A 23,650-nucleotide genomic window follows, 5' to 3' on the forward strand; every position below is an offset into this window, starting at 1 on the left:
TTATTCTACATATTATGATTTTATTATATATATTAATTATATATAAAATACTATATTTTTAGTATTATATATATATATTTTATATTTCATGCAATTATATATTATAATTTTGTTATAATATATATGTTATTCTACATATTATAATTTTATTATATAATATATAATAATTATATACAAAATACTATATTTTCAGTACATTTTATAATAGTATATATAATACTATATTTTTAGTATATATATATATATATATATTTGTATTTCATATAATTATATATTATAGTTTTGTTATAATATATATATTATTCTACATATTATAATTTTATTAGAATATATATTGTATTAAATTATTGATTTATATATAAAAAATAATATATATTGTATTAAATTATTAATTACATTTCGATAATAGAATTTTGACATTAACTTGTCACGTAGTAAGTAGCAATCTTGTAACTGAGTACTATGTATCGCTCTGCAATTTTCACAGAGAAATGGAAACGGACGACGAGAAAGTAGAGAGTCGATCTGTGAAGCGAAAGAGGCTTCTTCTGGGAAGAAGACCGTAAGACACGACAGAGAGCTGGAATTCTTCGTTCTATAATATCGTCGAAATTACGTGGAGGATGGGGAATGAGGAGGGGGACTTGTTATCGTTCAGCAGCCACGGGATTGTTCCTGGTTCAGAGCTGGTGGTGTTCGGAGTTATCTGGTTTTTAACAAGCAGACGAGGGAGACGAAAGCAAAAAAAAAAAAAAAAAAAAAAAAAAAAATCCCCTGTAAAGTGGTAGGAAAGCAAAGACCGAGGTCATGGTAGGGAAAGAAAGGGCGGGGAAGAAAGGAGAAGGAAAGGGAAAAAAGAAGAAGAAGAAGAAGAGGGAGAAGGAGGAACCGAGGCCTGACTCAGCCTAGTTGTACCCTTATACACACCTATCGAAACTTGTAACGTTACACTCGAGCCGTGTAATCTTAGACTATTGTGCGTCGGGTTCTTTACATTCCAGACCACACTTGACTTAACGTGGACGAGACGGCGCAGGAATTTTGTGAAGCAACCATAACTGGCGTCGAGACGCGATCGCTCTCTCTCTCTTTCTCTCTGGCGTTTCTCCTGATGAATTTGTCGTCCCTCGGTAAATTAACGAAACACGCATACTATATTGAAATACTGATACTAGAAGCCTGAAGATCAGCATTGAAATGTTGGAATGATTATAGAATCCGACGTATTGCGACAACTATGGATGTTTATACATTTTTAAGAAACTCAAGAATGCCAAAATCAACAGATTGCACACAATCCTGCGAGGCCATACGAAATATATATATTTATTTAATACTAATATTTATCCAGTATTTGTTTATAATTAATTATAAGTAAATAATTTATATTTAAATTATTATTTAAATAATATTTATCTCAGTATTTATCTTTAATATTTATTTTATATTATTTATTTAATATTTATTCATTTTATATTATATATATATATTTAATATTTATTTGTTTTCTTTTAATACTTATTCAGAGCACCCATTGTAATATTTATTAAACGAAATAAATTTTTATTTAGATTTCGTTTCTTTTTTAGGTTAGGTTCATAAACAGGATGGTTCATTTAAGTGGGGCCATCTAAATGTATTTTCGAATTGTGACGATGCAAGTATAACAATTTAAGGTTAGGTCAAGTATACAAGTATAACAAATAAAAAAAAAATATATATATATATATATAATAAATGTATAATAAGTATTATATATATTATTATATATGACAAATACTAACAATAAGTAATATTGTATATTATATAATATATAATAAAAATACGATAAACGAAATGATATGAAAATACACTAACATCCACAGTCTGACACAGTAACCAATGACGAAATTAAAAAAAATTTTTTCAGTAACGAAAGAGTAATGAAAAGAAAACTGTCAAATGTCAAACGGCGCGAATTTCAAAAGTATCATACCACACCAGGTGACATTCATACAATTCGTGTATATACTAATATTTAATACGTACATGCAAATAAATACGATCGATTCTAACAAAGAGAAGCTGGAACGATAGATCTCCTGCGAAATTTTTTTTTTTTTTTTTACACTCCTGTCGCGTTTTTTTCTCTTTCGTTCTTCTTTCTCTCTCTCTCTCTTTTTTTTTCTTTTTTTACTCGATTCTCTAACGCCGATTAACGCGAACGATTGGAAAACTGTTAACTCGACACAATCGCGGAAGGTTAAACGAACAGAGGAAAAACGAGCCGGGCGGCACGAAATAGGAAATTCGAAAAGTATAGAAGCCGTCGGAGCGGTTGTTCGATAACTATTGTGCCTCGTAATTTCCTGTTGGAACGTGAACAGCCCGTGGTGGCTGGTACCGCGTCCCTTTTAAACAGCGATCCATCGTTTACCGCCTTTTACATCGTTACACAACGCTAAATTATTCATGCGGAATACCACGCGTTTCCCGCGTCCAATAGTTTTCGCACGCCCACCGAAATTCCTCCGGCCAACGTTTCAATTACTTTCGCGTTTAACATGCGGGATCAAGCGGGATTTCTGTGCCTCCTCCAGTGAGGATTTCATGAAACCGTGTTTATTATTAAACGAAACATACGACATTATATTTTGCGTACGTAGGAATTTTCCTGCATTTGTAAAAATGAAAATTCCTTCATTTTACACTAATTTCTGATTAGTTTTATTTTATAATTTTACAATTTTATAATTATTTTATAATTTTACAATTATTTTATAATTTTATAATTTTACAATTATTTTATAATTTTATAATTTTACAATTATTTTATAATTTTATAATTTTACATTTTATAATTTTACAATTATTTTATAATTTTATAATTTTATAATTTTATATTTTATATTTTTATAATTATTAATTTTATAATTTTATAATTTTATAATGTTGTAATTATTTTATAATTTTATATTTTTATAATTATTTTATAATTTTATAATTTTATATTTTTATAATTATTTTATAATTTTATAATTTTATATTTTTATAATTATTTTATAATTTTATATTTTTATAATTATTTTATAATTTTATATTTTTATAATTATTTTATAATTTTATACTTTTATAATTATTTTATAATTTTATATTTTTATAATTATTTTATAATTTTATAATTTTATATTTTTATAATTATTTTATAACTTTATAATTTTATAATTTTATTTTATGTTAAATTCCAATGAGTTTCCCACTTATTTTCCTACTAATTTTATACAAAATCGCAATGAAAATAGATATTTAAATCGACCACCTTGCACCCGAGATTCACATTACATTCGAAACTGTTTCAAAACTTTGTCCGCTATCGTAATTATATATTCGCGTGACAAACATAAATAAAAAGCGTTTCTGAAACGTTTCTTTTATCATTAATCTAATCTCTAGCCGCTGAACGAAAAGCGTTCAGTTTAATAAATTCAAGTCCCTCGTACGTTCCCAAATGTGGCACAAATTCAATCACCATTTTAATTCTCCCGATTCAGCCGTCTCTGCATTTGCAAATAATAAGCGTTACTTTCCAACATCAGTTGGCGCAACAACGAAGAAAACGAACGCAATCGCGTGTCCCGGCGAGCGCATCGATGGGGCTCGTTGAAGAGGAACGCAGAATTCGAAACTAAGGGGAAGAGAGAGAGAGAGAGAGATAGCGAGGCTCTAACATCCATCGCTAATTCCGCGTTGAATTATTCACCGAGACGTTGAGGCATTCGAGGCAGAAACGAGCGCGAAGAGATGCACAAGCGTGATGTTATCTCTTCTCTATCGCAGAAGAGACGCAGTCGAACGTGGCGAACGATCGAAAAGAGGAAAGATCTCCTCAAGACTTTTCTAATCGAAGAAAAAAAGAAAAAAATAAAAAAAAAAAAAAAAAAAGAAGAGACCACGTACCTGATATTTTCTGATGGAGTGCAGTTGCTGTTGCGTGGGCTCGGCGTTCGCGTTATCGGTGCTCTCCACATTATTGTTCTGCGTGGACAAACGTAGATTATCTTTCGGGGGTCTGGCGGGTGCCCTCTTTTGATCTCTCGGGGGGATGGCTGGTTTCACCCCGTTCAGACCGGTCTAGAAATCCGTTTCAAAGAAAACACAGCTCGCATTAAAGCATCCTGAAACCGCTATCACGTCACGCTACCCAAAACTTGTCCTCCACCCCTGTGTCTTTTTTTTCTCTGGGTGGGAGGGAGGGGGGAGGTTTCTCTTTCCTCCTCCGTGTTCTTCTCGACTTCATTACTACCTGTACTTACTTTCCCCCTGTTTTTATACACGCTCGTCACATTATTCCCATGTGTGCGCTCCCCTCTCTGCTTTTATTCACGGCTTCGGCTTTTTTTTTTGGGAACGTTTGCCTTTCGATTACGTTACGTGAAGCGAGAAGCGACGATCGTGAAAGAGAGATAGGGTAAACAGTGAACGAAGAGAACGAAGCGGGAAGAAGAAGAGTCAAGGCACGTGCGTCAAGGATCTGCTACGGCTAGCTTTTATAGGTGTTCACAATGGGTTTGTCTACTTTAACATGCTTGTCAACTGTGAGCGTGCGTTCAGCGTGCATTGCAATTTGCAATCGTTCCCTTCGTATCGCGAATGCGGCCGATGGCTCTTGCCATTTTCATTCGGACGTTACACTGAAACGATGCTTCTGGACACTGACTCTGAACTCTGTTTCAACTTGAAATTCTCATGAATGTAAATACTAAATGATCACGTAAATTAACACTCGATTAACTAGGGTTGCTTCCCCTTTAAGGATTATTAGATGTTAAACTTCATATGACAATCATCAATAATCGTAAATATCAGTTTTCAGGGCTATTGGACGTTAAATTTTTATTACAAAATTATAATCAATTGTAGTTCATTATGAAATATTAAATTCCTTATAATGATAATTTATTATAAAATTATACATTCTTCATTGACTCTGTACTCTGTGCAACTTGAAATTTTCATGAATGTAAATACTAAATGGTCACGTGAAAGTAAATTAACTCAATTAACTAGGGTTGCTTTCCCTTTAAGAATTATTAGATGTTAAACTTCATATAACAATCATCAATAATCGTAAATATCAGTTTTCAGGGCTATTGGATGTTAAATTTTTATAATACTAACTTATTACAAAATTATAATCAATTGTAGTTCATTATGAAATATTAAATTCCTTATAATGATAATTTATTATAAAATTATATGTTGCTATATATTCTTCACAATGATAATTTATTATAAAATTATGTATTATATATTCTTAATAATGATAATTTATTATAAAATTGTATGCAACAAGGAGCAAAATTTTCATTCAATAATCAATCAGAAATACGAAAGCCAGAGCAGAGAAACTAAAAACCATATATGTGTATACTGAATTAATGATGAAGGTTTAACTTACTTGGCAAATTGCACGCATTCCGCAGAGAGTACACTAATCACATTTTCCGCTGATTTGGATCCAAGAAATTGGAAAGCAGCGAAGTAAGTGATCAGAGACGTTAAAAGCATCAGAGTCTATAAATTAATACTACGCATACGTTATTTCTGACTGGACAGACGATCTAGATGATGGGAAATCACCAGTTCCAGGAAATGTAATTACAAGATGGAATAGTTGTTAGTCTAGAAAGCAGTTAGTCACATTATATTAACTATTAGGAAGTACAGTGTATACGTATATACGTGGTATTATTTCACGTAATAAAGTGAGGTGAGCTTTTTCACTCGATATCGAGCATCTCAGATTTCTCGTACTCGAACCACTCGAAAGAGATTTCACGAGATTTTTAAAATTCCAAGATCTAAGAAATAATCTCTCTCTCGCAAAGGTAGTTTGTCTGATGGGATTTTAAGTGCGCTGACTCAGCGATTTAAATCTGCTTCTACAATAATAAACGTTAAATATACGAGGGCATTTTCAACGGATGATCTTTCAACAAATTATTGTCAAATAAATTAAAGAGACCACGTCATTAAAGGAATAGCTTTCCCTTTAACCATTTCATTACGAACACCGGGTATATATAGCGCCATATATTAAAAACACATAATACACTCAAGACAAGCTTTTTCTACTTATTCGATGGCGGAAATTTATTTGTACGATGATAAATTATTTTAATAAAAAATCTTTCTTGATCTATTGCAACCCGGAAAGGACCGACTATAGGTATAAAATCTGTGAATCTTTTAAAAATTTGGGGTTAGATTTTCGTCTAAAAAATTAAAGCTTGTTTCAAAGAAAAAAAAACATTCTAATAAAAAATCTTTCTTGATCTATTGCAATTCGGAAAAAACCAGCTCTATATATATATATATATATATATATATATATATATATATATATATATAAAACTTTGTGAATCTCTTAAAAATTTGGGATTAGATTTTCGCCTAAAAAATTAAAGCTTGTTTCAAAGAAAAAAAAAAAGAACATTCTAATAAAAAATCTTTCTTAATCTATTACAATTCGGAAAAAACCGACTATATTTTATATATATATGTGAATCTTAAAAATTTGAGGTTAGATTTTCGTCTTAGATATTAAAACTTGTTTCAAAGAAAAAAAAAAAGAACATTCTAATAAAAAATCTTTCTTAATCTATTACAGTTCGGAAAAAACCGACTATATTTTATATATATATATATATAAAACTTTGTGAATCTTAAAAATTTGAGGTTAGATTTTCGTCTAAAAAATTAAAACTTGTTTCAAAGAAAAAAAAAAAACATTCTAATAAAAAATCTTTCTTAATCTATTGCAATTCGAAAAAGACCGGCTGTATATATATATATATAAAACTCTGTGAATTTCTCAAAAATTTGAGGTTAGATTTTCGACCGAAAAATTAAAGCTCGTTAAAAAAAAAAAACCCATTCTGGGTCACATTCTGTCGAATTGTTACTATGTAAAATATTCAAAAAAGATTCTAATCAGACACAGAATGTAAAATAATTGGATCAACGTGTGCACATTTGGCGCGAGTTGAATGGCGGCGCCGCCGGTGGAGCAAGCAGACTATCGTAACGATAGGGCGTTAAACCGAATCAAAAAAAAAAAAAAAAGTACGAGAACTCGGAGATTGCGATGAAAATGGATACGCACCTGCAAGTCGATGGATGGCATCGGACACTCGGCTCTCGAGGCAGCAACTTCCTGTTTAAAATCGGAAGAGGAGCTGGACAACAGAAGTCGAGGGGCGGATCCTCGTCGAAGCTCCCGGCCGTTGTTAGAGGAAGATAGGAACGCGTTAGAGCAATTATTGCAGATATCGAAATCGAACTTGTCCGAGTTGCTGTCGGCGACCTCGGAGCGGACAAGGGTATCCAAACACCTCATACAGATTTTAGCGCTAGTGTCGAAGTGATTAGCAGCGGTGCTGGCAGCGGGAGAAGCGTGAAGCGGAGACGTGGCTTGGCGGGGCTGGTGGTGCATGATAGAGAAGAGGCTATCGATAAATAGACTCTTGACTTTGGACCTTACCTTCCTCTCGTGCTTTCGGTCTAGCGTACGAGGCGACCTACTAGCAATTACTACGTTCTCCGTAGCATCGGCGATACTCTCGTCGCCGCTGGCCGGCAGCGTGGCGAAACTACTAACAACAATCATGTCGTTCGATCGTGCGTGGCAAGGAGAGGAGGAGGCGACGATGCTCGTCGTGGCGCACACGTCGTCCCCGGGGACCGTCGAACCAACCGAGCTGCTATCCCTGCCGAGAGTCCCGTTACGCTCGCGCCTCGACTCGAGAGTGTTGTGCTTGCTGCTTGCGGGCGTTTTGTTCGGCGGAGGATAGACAGGGTGGCACTTGGTCACGGGGACGAAATCGGGCGGGCAGTCGACGGCCATCTCGCGGTAGGTTTTACCGCCGAGGACCAGAAAGCTACGGTCAACGAGCTCGAGATCGGTCGACGCCTCGCTCCTCAGGGTCGAGTAGCCGCTGGAGATCTGCTGGTGCCTCTTCTTCTTGGGTCGTTGCCTCGAGGACGAGGAGAGGCTGCTGCCGGACTCGATGCCCACGAGATCGTCGCTGGACCCCATTCTTATCAGCTCCTCGACGTCCAGGCTCCTCGTTTTCCCTTTTTGCTTCGCCTGTCTGTCCTCGCCTGTCTGACGCCGCGGCGCTTTCGACGACAGCGACTTGGACGACTTGCCGGACGGAGATTTGCTCGACTCGGACTTCAGCAACTCGTTGCCACGTTGTTGATGCTGCTGATCCTTGCCACGAGCGACGAACGACGACACTGTCGTGTCTTGATCGCGTGGGATCCTCGGCATCGTACACTGTTCGTCGATGAGCCTGGTCAGATCGGAGACTTCGTCGGACCTCATGAGAAGACCCTGCAGATCCTGTAGGTCGGCCAGCCCGTATGCGGGATTGTCGAAAGACGTGGTGTCTCTTGTCCTGCCGAACAGAGGCGCCACTTTGATCTCCGGGACCACCGATCGACACGGTGAACCGAGATCTATCCTCTTGGCGTCGTACGTCGGGGAGTCTTTGCCGCGACTTTTCCCGTGTCTCAGCACCAAGCTGCTGTCCAAGGGAGCGGTGCTGTCCGACCTCCCCGAGGAGCTCCTCGGGCTGGCCGAGTCGTCGCTGCAAGTCTTCAACATGGTCGGATAGTCCTCCTTCGCGAACGGGTAATCCTCCTCGATGTCCACGCAGGACTCCTTCTGCCTCGTCATGTCTTCGTTCACACCTTCCTCCTCCTCTTCCTCTTCTTCCTCCTCTTCCTCCTCCTCCTCCTCCTCCTCCTCAAAGTCCCTCAACGGATTCTTCAGATCCGGCGATCCAAACGCGGACGGGCTCCTCCTGTTCAATACTTCCTCTCTGTTGTTCACTCGGTCGCACTCGTCCTCGCCCTCGAGGTTGCTGTCCTTCGGCTCGATCTTCAGCTCGATCTTCAGCATCGGCGGCTGACCGTTCGTTCGTGCGCACTGCCTGCCGACGGACGACGTCACCACGTCCGTCGTGGCGTCGACTCGGGCGCGCTCGTCGGCCAGGTTAACCGCGCACGACGATTTAAGGGTGTCGTTTTTAAGGTTCAGGGAGAGGTCGAGATCGCTAGCGCTACGGGGACGACCACCACGTATCTCGTGCCGATAGTCGGACGAGTGGTGGTTGTTCTTTACCTTGTTGGGGTAAGCCTTCTGGAGAAGGGTGTCGGGCACGTCGACTGGTAGCTCCCGGTGAGGCCCTAGCCCGCCAGGGGCCCACATCTCATCGGGACCCAGCCCCTCCTGCGGCTTCTTCGCGTCCCGCGAGCTGCTGTTGTTGTTCTCCTGCAGCTGCTGCTGCTGCTGCTGCTGTTGCTGCGAGTGTATGTCCGTCACGCCACTGCCGCTACGCCTTCGGGACCTGTCGACAACAAAATGGTCACCTTCTTAACGATTTTCGATGCACCCTCCTTCTTGTTCTTTCTCTCTCTCTCTCTCTCTCTCTCTCTCTTTTTTTATGCACCACACGGCGGAGACTCTTGTGTCGTGAATAGAGCGACATTCAGCGAACCCACTCGTGCCAGTTTCGTGGAACAAAGTGGCAGCTAGAGATGGGATCGAGTGCCTCGAGAGCAGGTTTCGAACCTTTCGAGACGGTGTTCTCTATAAGCGTCGGGTCAGTGATTTTTCTTATATCGGGTTATTTTCCTTGTAAATGGTGATTTTCAAATGATTTTCGCGGCTGACTCGTTGCATTTACACGTACAGGGTGTCCCGTGTAAAGCTAACCACGTAATTTTCTCTTCAACTGTGTATAAGTAAAAAAATATTTCAAAAAATATGTCAAATATTTCGTTACGTAGAAAAGTACGTTTCAAATGAAACTCGTGTGTTGGCTACAACAAATCTTGCCCAGTTGATTATACTGCTGAGATTTCTAGGGTGAATTCATCATTGACATCAGCTACAAAAATTGTGAGCTCTTAAATAATAAAATAAATAATAAATAAAAAAATAAATAAAATAAATATTATTAAATAATAAATAAAAAAACAAATAGTTTCATTAAAGAGAAAAAAAAAAACAGAAGTTATTTTGAAATCTCTAGACAAGATTCGTCGTCACCATAAGATGTCTCCCTCGAAACAACGTAAGTTTTATTCGAAACTCTCTATAGTTTAAGAGAAAATTGCCAATTGTAGTTAGGCATAAATTCCATGTATGGAATATTAATGGAATATTGTCTCTTTATTGACAAACTTTAATATATAAGCCTAAGTTATCTAGAAATTTTCTTTACCGTTCTTGTGACGTTTGAATGTCGCGCGAAATCGAGTCCAGCGCGCATGCGCACGACGCTTACAAGAAACCCCATCTTCATACAATGGACAGCAATACTTTTAATATACATGAACTGCAAGCGTACTTGCTGAAACAGTTCTCGAGTGGTATTCAGAAACAGTGAATACGAATACTTATTCAGATGTCGAACTTGTACTCGTAACAAGTACGTATTGGACTTGATCCCATTCCTAGGCGCAGCCTGGAAACCCGAAAGTGGTTGACACCGATTCTCAACCGATGGCAATCTTCAATATACTAATTTTAGAAACTGCGTTGTTTTTAAATTCCTTGACCGCTTAATTTTCTGAAATAGCTTTTCGCATTATCTTGTTCCATAGGATAACGACATGTGTCATCGTAATATATACATGGTGGTCCAAGTGAGGCGATCTAAATGTCTAGGTGAAAGATATTTAGGTTAGGTTTACACCACAAATGGACTACCCTGTATAATGTGTGAAAATAACATAAAGGCTGTTTCCAATCTGATGGCGTAATCGGAGTAAGTGAAAAAAATAAATAAAAAATAAAGAATGAAATTGTTTATTTGAAAATCTATCAAATGTACAGTTAATCAGTTAATTCTACGTGCATGTCGAAAATCGAGTTTATTCTCTTGAAAATGAAGCTTTAAATGAAAAAAATGTCATTCCACGTTTCTTCTACTTATTTTCGCACGTAGAATAATTTCCTGTTTAACTATTGATTTCGTGTACAGCCCAAAAAGAGCTTCGATTCAAGTGCACTTGATAAATCGAACCCTCTTGAAAACGCAGCTTTGAGCTGTGAAAAAAATTTTTATTCTTTCAGACTTGTTTTCTCTTTTATCTAGAATCAAACTACCTTTCTGGCTGTACCATCAGATCGGAAATTTCCTTCTAATAAATATTAAATATCGAATTCTAGAAAATTATCAATTTAATGACGCAGTTTTTATTTTTCCCTTCAACCACTGAAACGTTCCAAGCTGCGTCAGCTCGTAAAAATGCTGGAAGAAAGGTATAATAAAAAAAAAAGAAAAGTAGTAATTTGCCTCGAACGTAATACAAGACGAAAATGAGTTGCATATCGATAAAAGAAAAAAAAAAAAAAAAAAAAAAAAGGAAAAAATGTAGTAAACCATTTATACCTGGGTATGTTTAGCAAGGGCGAAAAGTTCTACTGGGGGGGAACAACGGTCTACCGAAGGTACCAAACGTGGCAGGCATAGGTGTACACAGACACAAATTACTGGAAAAGCGGTGCCTTGATGAACCTTTGTGGGAAACGCCTCGACGGAATGGAGACGGGGAGATTATACATAAACTACGGAAGAAAGGAATTAACCGAGAGAGAAGATAACGAGTTACCTGAACGCGTTTCACACACGCAATCGAGGTCAACTGAAAATTACAACCACTTACCAGCGTGTAATGACCATTTAAATCTGAGATCCACACCTTCTCAATGTCCGGCTCGCATACACTTCGATGACGGAGGGAACTGTTTAGAAACTCTGTTCCTAGCCCCCTTCGTTCGATCTAATTTTAATACGCGTCTTTATCGATTAATTTCTTTATTTCCTTTGACCTTTCATGACGTGGTCACTAAATTTATCGAACGCGTGAAAGTCTAACTGTGAGATAAAATATACACTCTGGGAAACAATTTTTTTGGTGCCTTTATATGGCGATGTACAATAATACGCCCAAATATACATCGAGAACGTTCCATTAGAGGAGTTGCATTCGTACCTTTGGAGAAAAAAAAAAAAGAAAAGTGAACGCAACGTCGTTATAAAAAGATGAAAACTTGCGGCTGGCATTAGCGCGTGTCGAGCCCCGCGAAAAAAGAATCTCCGTGAAAGTGGAAATTTACGCGACAGTGGACATTTCTTAGGGGTAAGGGGAAATCCAACTTCACCCCTTGCGCCGCGGAACGCAACGTGGACACTATGATAATTACAAAGTGTCACCGGATAAAAAAGTCCATCGTCATGTACCTCTGGAGTTCCTCTTTAGGCGAACCTATGGACTTATTGACATTTCACGCTTCACCTTGGAAACGCGTTGTGGAACGCTCTTTTATCTGATTCGGAACAAGAGTTACACACGCCGGACGTTTCTGTATACAGAAAGTCAGCGAAAGGACAGAGGAGTTTCTGCTCCGCGCGAATCTTGATTCCCCGTTTCGTCGACAGTTCTCCACCGTTACAAGTTTTTATCAAGATTCGGGAACTGGGCGCCACTGCCTGGTTCTCGCCCGGCACGTGATGCACTAGAGTAACGAGATAATTCCCGCGGACGACGTTGGCGAGAATTTAGAATCCCGGCGGATCTCACATCCGGGATAAAAACCGGAGCCAGTGATGTACAGTCGTGACCTGTCGGCAACGTGTTGTATGAAAATATGAAATTTCTGACCGATCAAGCTTTAAATAACAAGTTTGAACAAATAATAAATCAAGCTTCAATGATAATAAATGAGACACTTACTGCAAATACAGATTTAGCGAGGAACACTTTGTCGACTTCGCGTGCAGTTTAAGCAGTGATTCTCAACCGGATGTGGTTGGTTCTTTGATGTGCCGCCGAAAAGGCAAGTATTATTTCAGTAATACTTTTCAGTACGTTTTATTTTATGATTTACTACCAGGTATTTGAAACATGAAAGTTTATTAGTTTCCTCGTAATATCGTGTAGGTTTCCCATTTACTGAACTGTAGAATTCGAAAGTGAGGTTAGAAAATTCAGAAGAATGTTCTCCCACCGGTCTAGCCATTCATGCCTCGGCTATTACCGGTCGAATGAGAGCGGAGTGAATAACGCGTTAGAAATTTCCCAGCCGAATACATCGAGGTGCCCGGTCATTCGATCGGCTTCTTGATTGTCTGCCCGTTGCAATTACAATCGTCGCGCTTTCGACGCCATTTTCTTTTATTCGACGAACAACGAGCTCACGGGCCCGAGCAGCCAGTTTTAATCCATTTAATAATCAAGACGCGAGGCTCGAAACTTCAAATTCCATTTAAAATCTCGTGACACGCGACGTTTCACATTTTAATTTCATACGTCGAGGTTATAAACGCCTGAATCTTTATTTTAAGTTTCATGAAATTTATAAACGTCGAGAATATCTCGGCGGACGAAATAATTCAGTGAGAAAAGAAAGAAAAAAAAAAAGAAAAATATCGAACAAATTCTCGAAACTTCCTCCGTGTAAGGCATGATATTTAAAAAAACTGGAATACGGTAATGTAAATTGGTAAATAAAATGTTGCAATGCGACTGACTTTTTAACCACTTGCGCTGGCCAACTGATTGCGGACCATAACGAGTGACCGGACCGTACACAATAATTCGTCGCTTTCTTTTTCTTTTGAACTCGTCGGTATAATATCACTGGATAGAGAAATTATTGAGAAGTAATAAATTTATTACTCGTTTTGCCTGTTTTGTTTTACTTAAATATAGTTAAAACTGAGAAAATATTGCAATCAATTTATTGGGACAAGAAATTCTCGACGTGCGTGGCACGTCATTCCAGCGCAAGAGATTAAGCTGCTTTTTTACTGAAGCAACAACTTGCTCACGTTACACGTTTTTCTTAAAAAAAAAAAAAAGTTGTTGCCCGATATTTTCACATATTTGTTCCAGTAACGATTTTATCAGTAACAAAAGTTGTCGATCGTTACCTATTCGTATCCGTAGTGATAAAATGTTTCTCGTTGCACTTCTGACATGTACGCACAATGTGCATTTAAGTGTGGACAACGAGTTGTTCGCTCTAAACTCGAAATGAGAGCCGCCGGAATGTCCGATTGCGTTGCTTCACAGCGTGGACAAAATATTTCTGAAAGTTGACATTTGTTGGCAACTGTTTGGAAAACAAAAAGTGTTTTCGTTGTTGTTTCGGGAGAGAACGTTCTATGTTTTTGTACAGAGAACAGTCCGATACTTTTTCAAATTCCGACATTCTGTTTCATTTCGTTCGATCATCACTGATTATTACTGACTGATTGTTCCTGTTTTCACGGGACGACCGACGAAATTTCCACGTCTGTTTCCGCGAAACTTTGCTCGTTTATCCGACAGAAAAGAGAGAACGAGGAGGAGTAGTTTGTTTAATGATACTTCCGTCCTCCAATTTCCTCCCTTTTAAAGAAACTCGACTACACCGCTGCGCGTTCCTCTCCCCCCGAGAAACAAATTTCTTTTCTTCCCTTTCTCAGTTTTATCATTTAAACCTTGTTATCCTCGTCGAGGCAATTTTAGAAGCACCAGCGTAGCTTGTTAACCTTTCGCGCTTAGATATCAAGTGGAGAGAGAACTCGACTCGATGGAAACTGCAATTATTACGCTACAAAGGGATATCGCTTAACTTATTGAAAGGCCGCATTGTTTAACGAAATCTCCGGTTTCCTGTCAGCCTCTCAGAAATTAAATCAATCAATTTCATTTTTAAACGATTGCCTAGTTTCTGGTTACCATGTTAATGAACGTTCAGAACGTTTTACGTGATACATGGCGGATGAAACAGAAGTTTGAAGTAATAAAAAAATACTAACAACGCTGTTGATAATGTTAATAATAACTAACAATGTACAATAACGATTAATGTATTGATATTAATATTAATCGATTTGTAATAATTAATATATTAATATTAGTAATAATTAATATATTAATATTAATAATAATTGTGTACAATTATCTATAATGATTAACAATTTATTTGCTATTATTAACTAGCTGTTTAAAAATGTATATGTATCTATTGTTAAATATAATTCCATTTTAATTGTTCTTGTTAATTATTTGTTTGCCTTTTAAACTCCCTTCTACCCGCCATTGTACTACAGTAACGTAAAATTACATTTAATCACTATTAAACTATTTGTCCTCCGACAAAAGTTCATACAAACGGAGTAAAAGTTTTCTATGATCAACGTTCGAACACTTTCGTGAGCGGCTGCAGGAACGAATTCGAGGAACACGATATTACGGACCATAGAGGGTCGAATACGATTTCTTCCTTCTTTTACTTTTTTCTTTTTCTTCTTTTTTAGTATGGATCCAGTTACGAGAGCAACGAAAAGGATCGAAGAACAAGAGGTGGCGACGGCATTACGCACGGCTTGTAATATACCTAAGTGGCGACCACGTGAATTCACAGGCTGTACACAGAGGAGAACCGAGACAATGCCAGCGGGACAAAAGCGACAGAAAACGCGCACGCAATACCGCGGTGAGGCCATGTGCGCGGCCGGCCAACGTAAACGAGTTCACGTGCTTTCTCCGTGCCTCTTTTCAAACGATCGTATTCCGAGGAACGCCCGCGAGACGTTGCTCTCCTTCCTCCTTAACCTCCTCTACATACATATGTACATCACCGATCTAATCGTTCGATGCATCGAACCGACCAGCCCGAATGAATAACCTAAAACAACGTTCGCCTCGTTATAACGTTCAGACGAAACGAACCTCGACAACGTTCCAATTTGCATAAATATTCATACCTTATGCCAATTGCATATTCGCAGCTCCGATATTAAGTCGTACGTAATTGCATCGGAAGAGAAAGTTGGAAAAGTTAAGTAGATTGAAATTGGCTCTTGTTAGCTCGATCAAATTATGAAAATGTAGAGAATGATCCGATTGCGGCAGCCTCTTCAATTACTGTAAAACGCACATAGTCGAACATAGTCGATCGTGCAATCACAATGGATCGATGTATCCGTGTACTAGAATCTCCCAGTGTAAACCTAACCTGTAAAACAAACCCAAAAAGGACACGACGTTTGCTCGATTTAACCTTCTTTCCAGATAATGATCCATCCGAGTGTATCGTGTTACAATCGATCAAGGACGTTGCAAAGGAGAGATTTCTCACAAGTTTCGAAGATTTTTCGATTAAACAAAACACATTGCTGCTTCTTTTTTGTCTCTGTGTCGTTGCAATTTTCAAACACGGTGGCGCGCATGCGCCCGACTAACGCGAAATGTGTACCGTAATTTAACCTGACAATTAATCGGGAATCCGTCTAGCGCGCATGCGCCTGACTAACGCGAAATATGTGCCGTGATTTAGCTTGACAATTAATCAGGCAGGCAATGCTAAAAAAGAAAAAGAAACCAGTTGACGCGAACAACTTCGTGAACATTTGAAAGTATTGAAAAAAAAAACAGGAATACGCTTCTCCATTGTAATCAATGTAACGTACAAATATGTCTGACGTGCTTACAGGAAATCCCATCTTAAGAAGTAAGGAATACTTGGAGTACTATTATCCAACATGGTTCTGGTAGACGGTACGGCGAAAAGATAAAACGTATTGGGTGACACTTACATTGGTGTGCTATGTACAGAAGTGTTACGTGCATCCATCTACTACGTGGTTGTTCCAACGATGAGAAACTCGACCAGCTCTCTCTCTAACTCTAAAGCAGGATAACACGATATCTAGGCTAGTCGGTAGCTACGTTTTTTTTAATAGGGATTTACTCTTAAAAGGATAAATACAACGAGCACAAACTTAGTCGATTCGACGGGGTACTTGTAGGAAAAAACGATCGAGACCGGCAAAACGACCTCCAATGTAGCGTTCCTCCTTTAATTCTCTCTTTTCACCTTAATGCCGTTTGCGTTTCGTGCCTTTCTTGCACACTCTTTTTTTTTTTTTTTTTGGTTCGTTTAAAGAAAAAGTTCTCTCTTTCTTTCTTTAAATTTAAGCTTATTTCGTTTTCGTGAAATGAAATTATTTATATATAAAAATTATCTGATACATTGTAAATGAAACATACAACAGAGTCTCCCATATTTGCACGAATTGCATAAACATATTATTATAATATATTATTTATTTTGTATTTATTATACACGTCTATACATTATAATATTATTTATTTCAATATTTAAGACAGTTATGTTAAAATATCTAACTTCTTTTTTTTAGCTCAAATACACCCTCCTTGGTTTGCTGTTTCAATTTGTGGAAAAATTATCTCTACGAAATCTTCGTCGTTTACAAACGAAACTACGATTCATCACAATGTTTCATACTGCTTTCCCAGTAAAATCTTGTACGTTTGTAATTACAAGGAACACGTCAAACGTATAATTTACACATCAAAGTTTATTGTACATATAAATAATCAATTATATTATAAAATAATTATAATAATTTATACTATCATCAAACAAAACTTTCAGATACTAGTGTACTCTAAATAATAGCTTTAGATATGGGAACCTTATAAACAAACACAAGAGGAATTTAAAAAAGAATTCATTTGCAAAAGTCGGCGACGATATTATCGCGAAACAGTTGGAAGAAAATGAGAGAAAAGAATTACTCGGAGGAATGTGTCAAGCGACCGATAATTCTAGAAAGTGGCGAGTTTGTCTTGGAGAATACTTTTCGGGAGAGGGCTTTTATCCTAAAAGGGATACGATTTTCGTCTAGGATCGTTCCACGAAGTACCCCGCCGTCTGAGAGGTTCACAAAGCTGGACAGACCTAATCGCATTGCGCCTCTTCAGCACCCGAACTCTCTTCGGCCGTCTTCTTCTTGCTAGGAATTCGCTAAAACCGTTCCATCTTGCTTTACGATTCCTTGCTTGCGAGACGCCTGACCTAACCTCTACGGAAATGCTAGACGATTCCATTCCTCTCTCGGAAACAAAGAGGCCACCTCCTCCTCCGAATTTCTACGCCGCGAAGTCGCTTTTGTGTTCAACGAGATCCTCTAAAATCGAATCGGACACCGATTATTAACGCTATGACGATCAATCAAACGCTAGTTAGCTATTGTTTCAAGAAATTGTTCTTGAACCTTGTACAAGGGTGAACCGTATAAGCTCGACTTTCGTTAACAAAAAAATTTTGTTGACAAAAATATAATGCAGAGAGTATTAGTGTAGCTGGAAGAGCTCAAGGTCATTTCAAAGTCACCCCCACTTTTTCAACTGGGAACGATACAGTTTTTTTCCCCTCCATCAATTCGAATCTCCGGTTCTTTATAAAAGAAGAAAGAAGACGCTTTCATTTTCTACATAATATTTGAGAAAGAAAATGAAACTGTTGACTACGATTCTCTGTTGCGAACAGTTGCAACAGTTTTTGAGGTATCGAGGATTTTTCATTGTTATCAATTTCTTTTTACGCTGCAATCAACGTTGCCGTCGTAGCGTCAACTCGGCGCAGAAGATCTTTGCACCGAAGTATTCACACGACATGGCGCGGCGGATGATTTTAAAGATCGAGAAAGAATGCGAGCCAATCTTTGGCGAAATCTCTGAAACACGTAACAACGTGGTGTATCAACGCTTTTCCTGTTTACGAGTGCACACGCCTGCAGCCAGCAGGCGTTCGATCCTCGAAGAAACGAAGCTTGGGATTGTTGTTCGCGTGCATTGAAACGCGCGCGCGGAGGGGGAATTCGCTCGACGTGGGAAGCCTCCGCGGCGAGGAATTCCAAGCCGTCGAGGGGAAAAATCGGAATGGCAAACGTCATCGGCACTGAACACTCGGGTGCATTCAGCTGCGTTTCCACACGATCGGTGAAAACGCGTCCCTGGCTCGGATATATACCTGCGGAGGTGGTCAGGTAGCTAGGGCTGCACAAATCTAAACACGCTTACAGGGCACAGGTAAGAACAAGTGGGTTTTTCCTGTTCCAAGAGGATTTTCTGATCAAAAAACGATCACGTGCGTCTTGTGGGCAGTGAAGATAGAAACAAATCATACATGTCGCGCTATCACGTTTTTGTCACGAGTAAGATATATTAGTACATTGTAAAATAATTGTATATTTTTGTTTTCTAGCGTCTGACGTCTCGAAATATTTCTCGACATTTGAAGACATTTGAAAGAGTTCGTGTTAGCAAATTCTTTCGAGTTAGCTGAAACCGAGGAAGAGCTAAAAGATAGAAACACGCTATCGCGTCACGTCAAGTTTTATCACGGATGGAATTTATTATGTATATTTGTGTCGGTACGTCACATGAAATAATTCCTTTTTTTCTCGTGTCGGAAGAAATAATTGAAACTTTCAAAGAGTTCATGTTGGTGAATTCTTTCAAGTTACTCGCAGACAAGAGAGGACAAGTGTACTCTTCTATTCGATTGAACAGAGATAGAGAAGTACGTTTTATATGATAATGTTTGATATTGTGGATAGAATCTATATTTATATCGATACGCTATGAATAGTCGAAAGTTTCTCTTGAAACATTTTCTTTTCTTAATAGAAATTTGATTAGATCTCAAGGAATTTGTGTGTTAGTACATTCTTTCAAATTACTTGAAAACAAAAGGAAACAGGCTTTTTCTCTGACTGACCAAACGATCATGTACAATACAACGAAAATAGAAATACATTATTTTCATACCACGTGAAATTACATACTATCACGTTTTGTATGACAACACGTGAGATCACGGGTAAGATTTATATTTGTATCAGTATAGAAGCTATGAAACTACTGTCTTTTTTTTCATGTCAAGAAATGAAATCATATTGAAGCCGATACAGTAATTTGATTCGTGAGAACGAAAAAAAAGAAAAAAACGAAAAAAGAAATCTGAAAGAATACCTAAGTCAAATAAGTCGAATTATATAAATACAGGGCTTGAAGTAATTTAAACAATACTCGCAAATAATTTGGCTGCAATTCACTTGGATTCAAGTAGCTTGGTCAATTCGAACAAGAAATCTGCAGGAATTGTCGAAGAATTTTCTTGAGAAATTCCTCAGAGAAACTACAAGTTCCCGATGAATTTTTAACGGCGTGTCAGAGTTTAATCACAGAAATAGCGAAGCTGAATGTTCGTTCGAGTTGAATTAACCTCTGGATAGGGTACCGTTGCTCGACTATTTAACATCGGTCTTGGCAAATATCTGCCGCTCGTATTTTCCCTGGAACGGCCAGAAAATGGACGTTATCGCATACCTGAACCTTTTTACGACTTTGGCATCGCTGACCTACAGTACGTTCAAACCTGTCTACGTTTTACGTTGAAATAACGCGCGAGTATGCGCTTCCGCTACTTTGTTTACCTGCTCGTTAAGGTTTGAATATTTTACGCGTGACGTTTCCGTCAGTGTAACTCGAAACACGTAAGTGTACGTACCTGTACGCTGTAAGTGTGAATTCCTACTGACAAGAAATTGTTCGGTAACCAGAAAATTGAAAAAAATTTCAATTTGCTTGGAAATATTCTCTGTACTGTCAATCGTTTTTTTCAGTTTTGGCCTTTTCATTCTAAACTGTTAGGTTAAGTTGCAGTGCATATTTTATATTGGTCAGACGCATGCGCACAGACAGATGCGCAAGTTAGAAAATCGTATACAGAATATTTTGTCTAATTAACAAACTCTTTGTTATATTAAAAATCATCACCACTTATAATATTCGGGACTATTTCCGAATTAAAAGCTACATCGTCAATCGTTCTTCAATTTTTTCTTGTTTGTTAATTTAGTTGGGTTAAATCGCAGTGCATATTTTATATTGGTGAGGCGCATGCGCACAGACAGATGCACGTGAGATGTGAATGCAACGTTTGAAAATCTTATATATAGAAAACAAGAGACGCGTTTTGTCCAGTCAACAAAATCTCTGTTAAATTAAAAATCATCCACTTATATTATTCGAGAATCCTCTGAATTAAAATATATACTGTCGATCGTTTTTCAATATTGTTTCTTCATTGTCATGTTAAATTGTACAGGTATATATTTCACATTAGTTATGCGCATGCGCGCTGGACAGATGCGCGATAGACGCTTGCGCATGGATAGAATTCTTCGTCTGACGCGAATGCAAAATTTAAAAACCATATTATTATAGTAAAATAGGAGCATACATCGTTCAATCAAAAACCTCAGAACTTCAATTAACGCTTATAAAAAAGTTTCACAAGTATTCACGATTATATAAAATAAATTAAAATAAAAAAGATTAAATTAATTGAAAGGTTAAGTTTTCTTTGGAGTCATTTTCTAGCAAGTGAAAGAAGCTGTTCTATTAGTGTCAGTGTCACGTGATATTATATTTGTGCAAAGTTTTAAATTTGTTTGAACTTTCCAGTTGCCGAACTTCCCTTGCGAGCGAAAACATGCTTGTTTGAACAACAACGTGTCAGAGACGAACGAAGATTTTTGCAGAATCACTGCGTGAAAATGGTAATTGCTCGATAAAACAGGCGATAGCAGGTTCCTCCTATTACCGTTCGTATTCGACTTTCTATTCTCAATTACAGGATGCTTCATAGACACCTTTTTAACTTCCGGCGAGCGAAGCGGTGTCTCTGCAAGAAGAGGGAGAAACGATCGGATTCTCTCAAGCCTCCTGACTGTTCCCTCGAATGAATTTCCATACAAAGAACAACCTCGACAACCCCATAGTAGAATTATCAAACGACTTCACCTTGCTAAACAACGAAATCGCTTTAAAATACCAAGAGAGAACGAGCGATAAAAGGGGCCAAAATGTTGAATGGCCAAACAAGAGAGGTCTATGGCGACGATAGCAAAGAGTAAAAGTGGAAGTAGAAAGACTGCTTCAAGAAGGGTTAAACTTCGTTTTAGGAAGTACCTGAAATTTTTCATCTATTTCTCTCTGTATCCTGATTTGATTACTTGACTAGATCTAAACACGTAAAGTTATTTAAGATATATAAAAAAAAAATCAGTTTTAAGTTCAAGATATATCATAAAATATAAAAGTGTGTGTAGTTTGTAAAAATATAAATTTTGTGATTTCAATTTCAATATTATCAGCCGAAGGATTTATCTTTTTGTGATGTTTTGGAAATCAAATATTGGCACACCTTTTGACGATATCTTTATGGAAACAAATGGCATATTAGCAAAATATGTTTCCAGAAACAGCTCATAATGTTTCCAGAAATAGCTTCATTATGTACAAAAGTAATGTACAAAGCAGCAATTCCCAACGATGAAAGTATTGACACACTTGTCATTCCGCTGCTCAATCTGCATTTAACGGCGATACGTTATTAGAAAAATTACAAAATATCCTTTCGTAAGTTATTGGAATGTTACCGAACGACATCGCGCCGACGTTAGAAAAGAACGTTTGTCTTTAAACTATTTAACACACTGACTGTTACACGATGGTCACCAGTGATCGTCGTTTCTATTTCTATAAATATCTTGGAATAATTGAAATAAAACGAATATCACTGGTAAGGAATTTTAAACAACATAAATAATCAGATAATATTACAAAAAGGAAGAATAAATATAATTTCGCTGTAAATTATTGTGATATATAATATCTTATAGAAATTAAATGAAATATTTTACATTCTATTCGATAGGACAATATCTTTTTGATTTTCGAATTTTTACATTTTTACTTGTATTAACTATGATTCATTATTGTAAATTACTACTGTGCACATTACTTTTGTACATAGTAAAATTGATTATGAAAACAGTAGAATGATACAGTAACTGTTATAAAATATTACATCATATTAAACAGTAGAATTGTGGAGTAAAATTTATTTATGAAAACAGATTTTGTTAATGTATCCTGTTAGTTTTGTGGAGAAAAATTTATTGTCTGAAAACAGATTTTATTAACATAGGTCATTAACATAGGTGAAAAATTCAGGCTGAAACGAAGTTTAGCCAGAAGAAGAAGAAGAAGAAGAAGAACAAAAGAAGAAGAAGAAGAAGAAGTCAACGTCGTTGAAACTTGAAACCTACCAGTGTAGCGTTTTGAGGATTCTCATGGCGTGGCTTCTCAACAATTCGTCCTTCGTTCAAACCTCATGGACGGACTCTCTCGCAGCTCGCGGTTGTGCCCAACTAAACGGACGAGCTAAGAATTCTCAATGGCTCGCTGTATCCCGAGACCTTCCCATTTTCCACCTTTCCTCTCCCTATAATACTCCAACTCCCGCCGCTTATCCATACACTCTCATCTCTTCTTCTTCTCCTCGTGCCGATTCCACCTCCTCTTCTTCCTCTTCTTTTTTTCTTTCTTCCCTCTCCTCTTCTTCGTCTTCCTCTCGTTCTTCGTCGACTCGTCGCCCCGAACGACGATGGAAAACAAAAACAACAGCAACAACAACAACAATAACAACAACAACACCACCACGCTCCACGACGAAATTCTTCTCCTACGCGGTCCTTCCTCCTGTATCACCTCCCTGTTCCCGCCCTTTCCAACATTCCCACCGCCCTCGAGTCGCACCGCACGCACAGATATTCCACCTGGAAGAGCAGCTTACTTCCTCCCCTCCACATCGACTCCTCGCGCTCTTCTTCTTGCTCTGGTTACGCACTCCCGACGAAACACCGATGGAATTCCAGAG

General features: G+C 37.8%; 2 protein-coding genes and 1 long non-coding RNA gene across 3 annotated transcripts in view; 1 reads left to right on the top strand and 2 right to left on the bottom strand.

Moving 5' to 3' along the window:
- Positions 1–23,650, bottom strand: part of LOC122529141 — an 86,510-nt gene that overhangs the window by 12,377 nt on the left and 50,483 nt on the right. The window contains exons 4-5 of the mRNA XM_043654955.1: positions 7,523–9,395; positions 3,937–4,110 (exon numbers count right to left, since the gene is read on the bottom strand). Of these exons, the coding sequence (XP_043510890.1) occupies positions 3,937–4,110; positions 7,523–9,395 (2,047 nt within the window). The remainder of the gene's footprint in view (positions 1–3,936; positions 4,111–7,522; positions 9,396–23,650) is intronic.
- Positions 5,331–7,516, bottom strand: LOC122529153. Its single transcript, XM_043654975.1, has 2 exons — positions 7,145–7,516; positions 5,331–5,553 (listed from the first exon to the last, which is right to left on the bottom strand). Exons 1-2 carry the CDS (start codon positions 7,472–7,474, stop codon positions 5,434–5,436), a joined length of 450 nt encoding a protein of 149 aa, XP_043510910.1. The 5' UTR covers positions 7,475–7,516; the 3' UTR covers positions 5,331–5,433.
- LOC122529163 lies at positions 20,370–22,069 on the top strand. The gene is made up of 3 exons (XR_006306758.1): positions 20,370–20,475; positions 21,391–21,485; positions 21,563–22,069. It is a non-coding gene; the product is annotated as an uncharacterized LOC122529163 (long non-coding RNA).

Source organism: Frieseomelitta varia, unplaced genomic scaffold (assembly GCF_011392965.1).
Source record: "Frieseomelitta varia isolate USP_RPSP 00005682 unplaced genomic scaffold, Fvar_1.2 scaffold_279, whole genome shotgun sequence".
In the NCBI taxonomy this organism is placed as follows: Eukaryota; Metazoa; Arthropoda; class Insecta; order Hymenoptera; family Apidae; genus Frieseomelitta; species Frieseomelitta varia.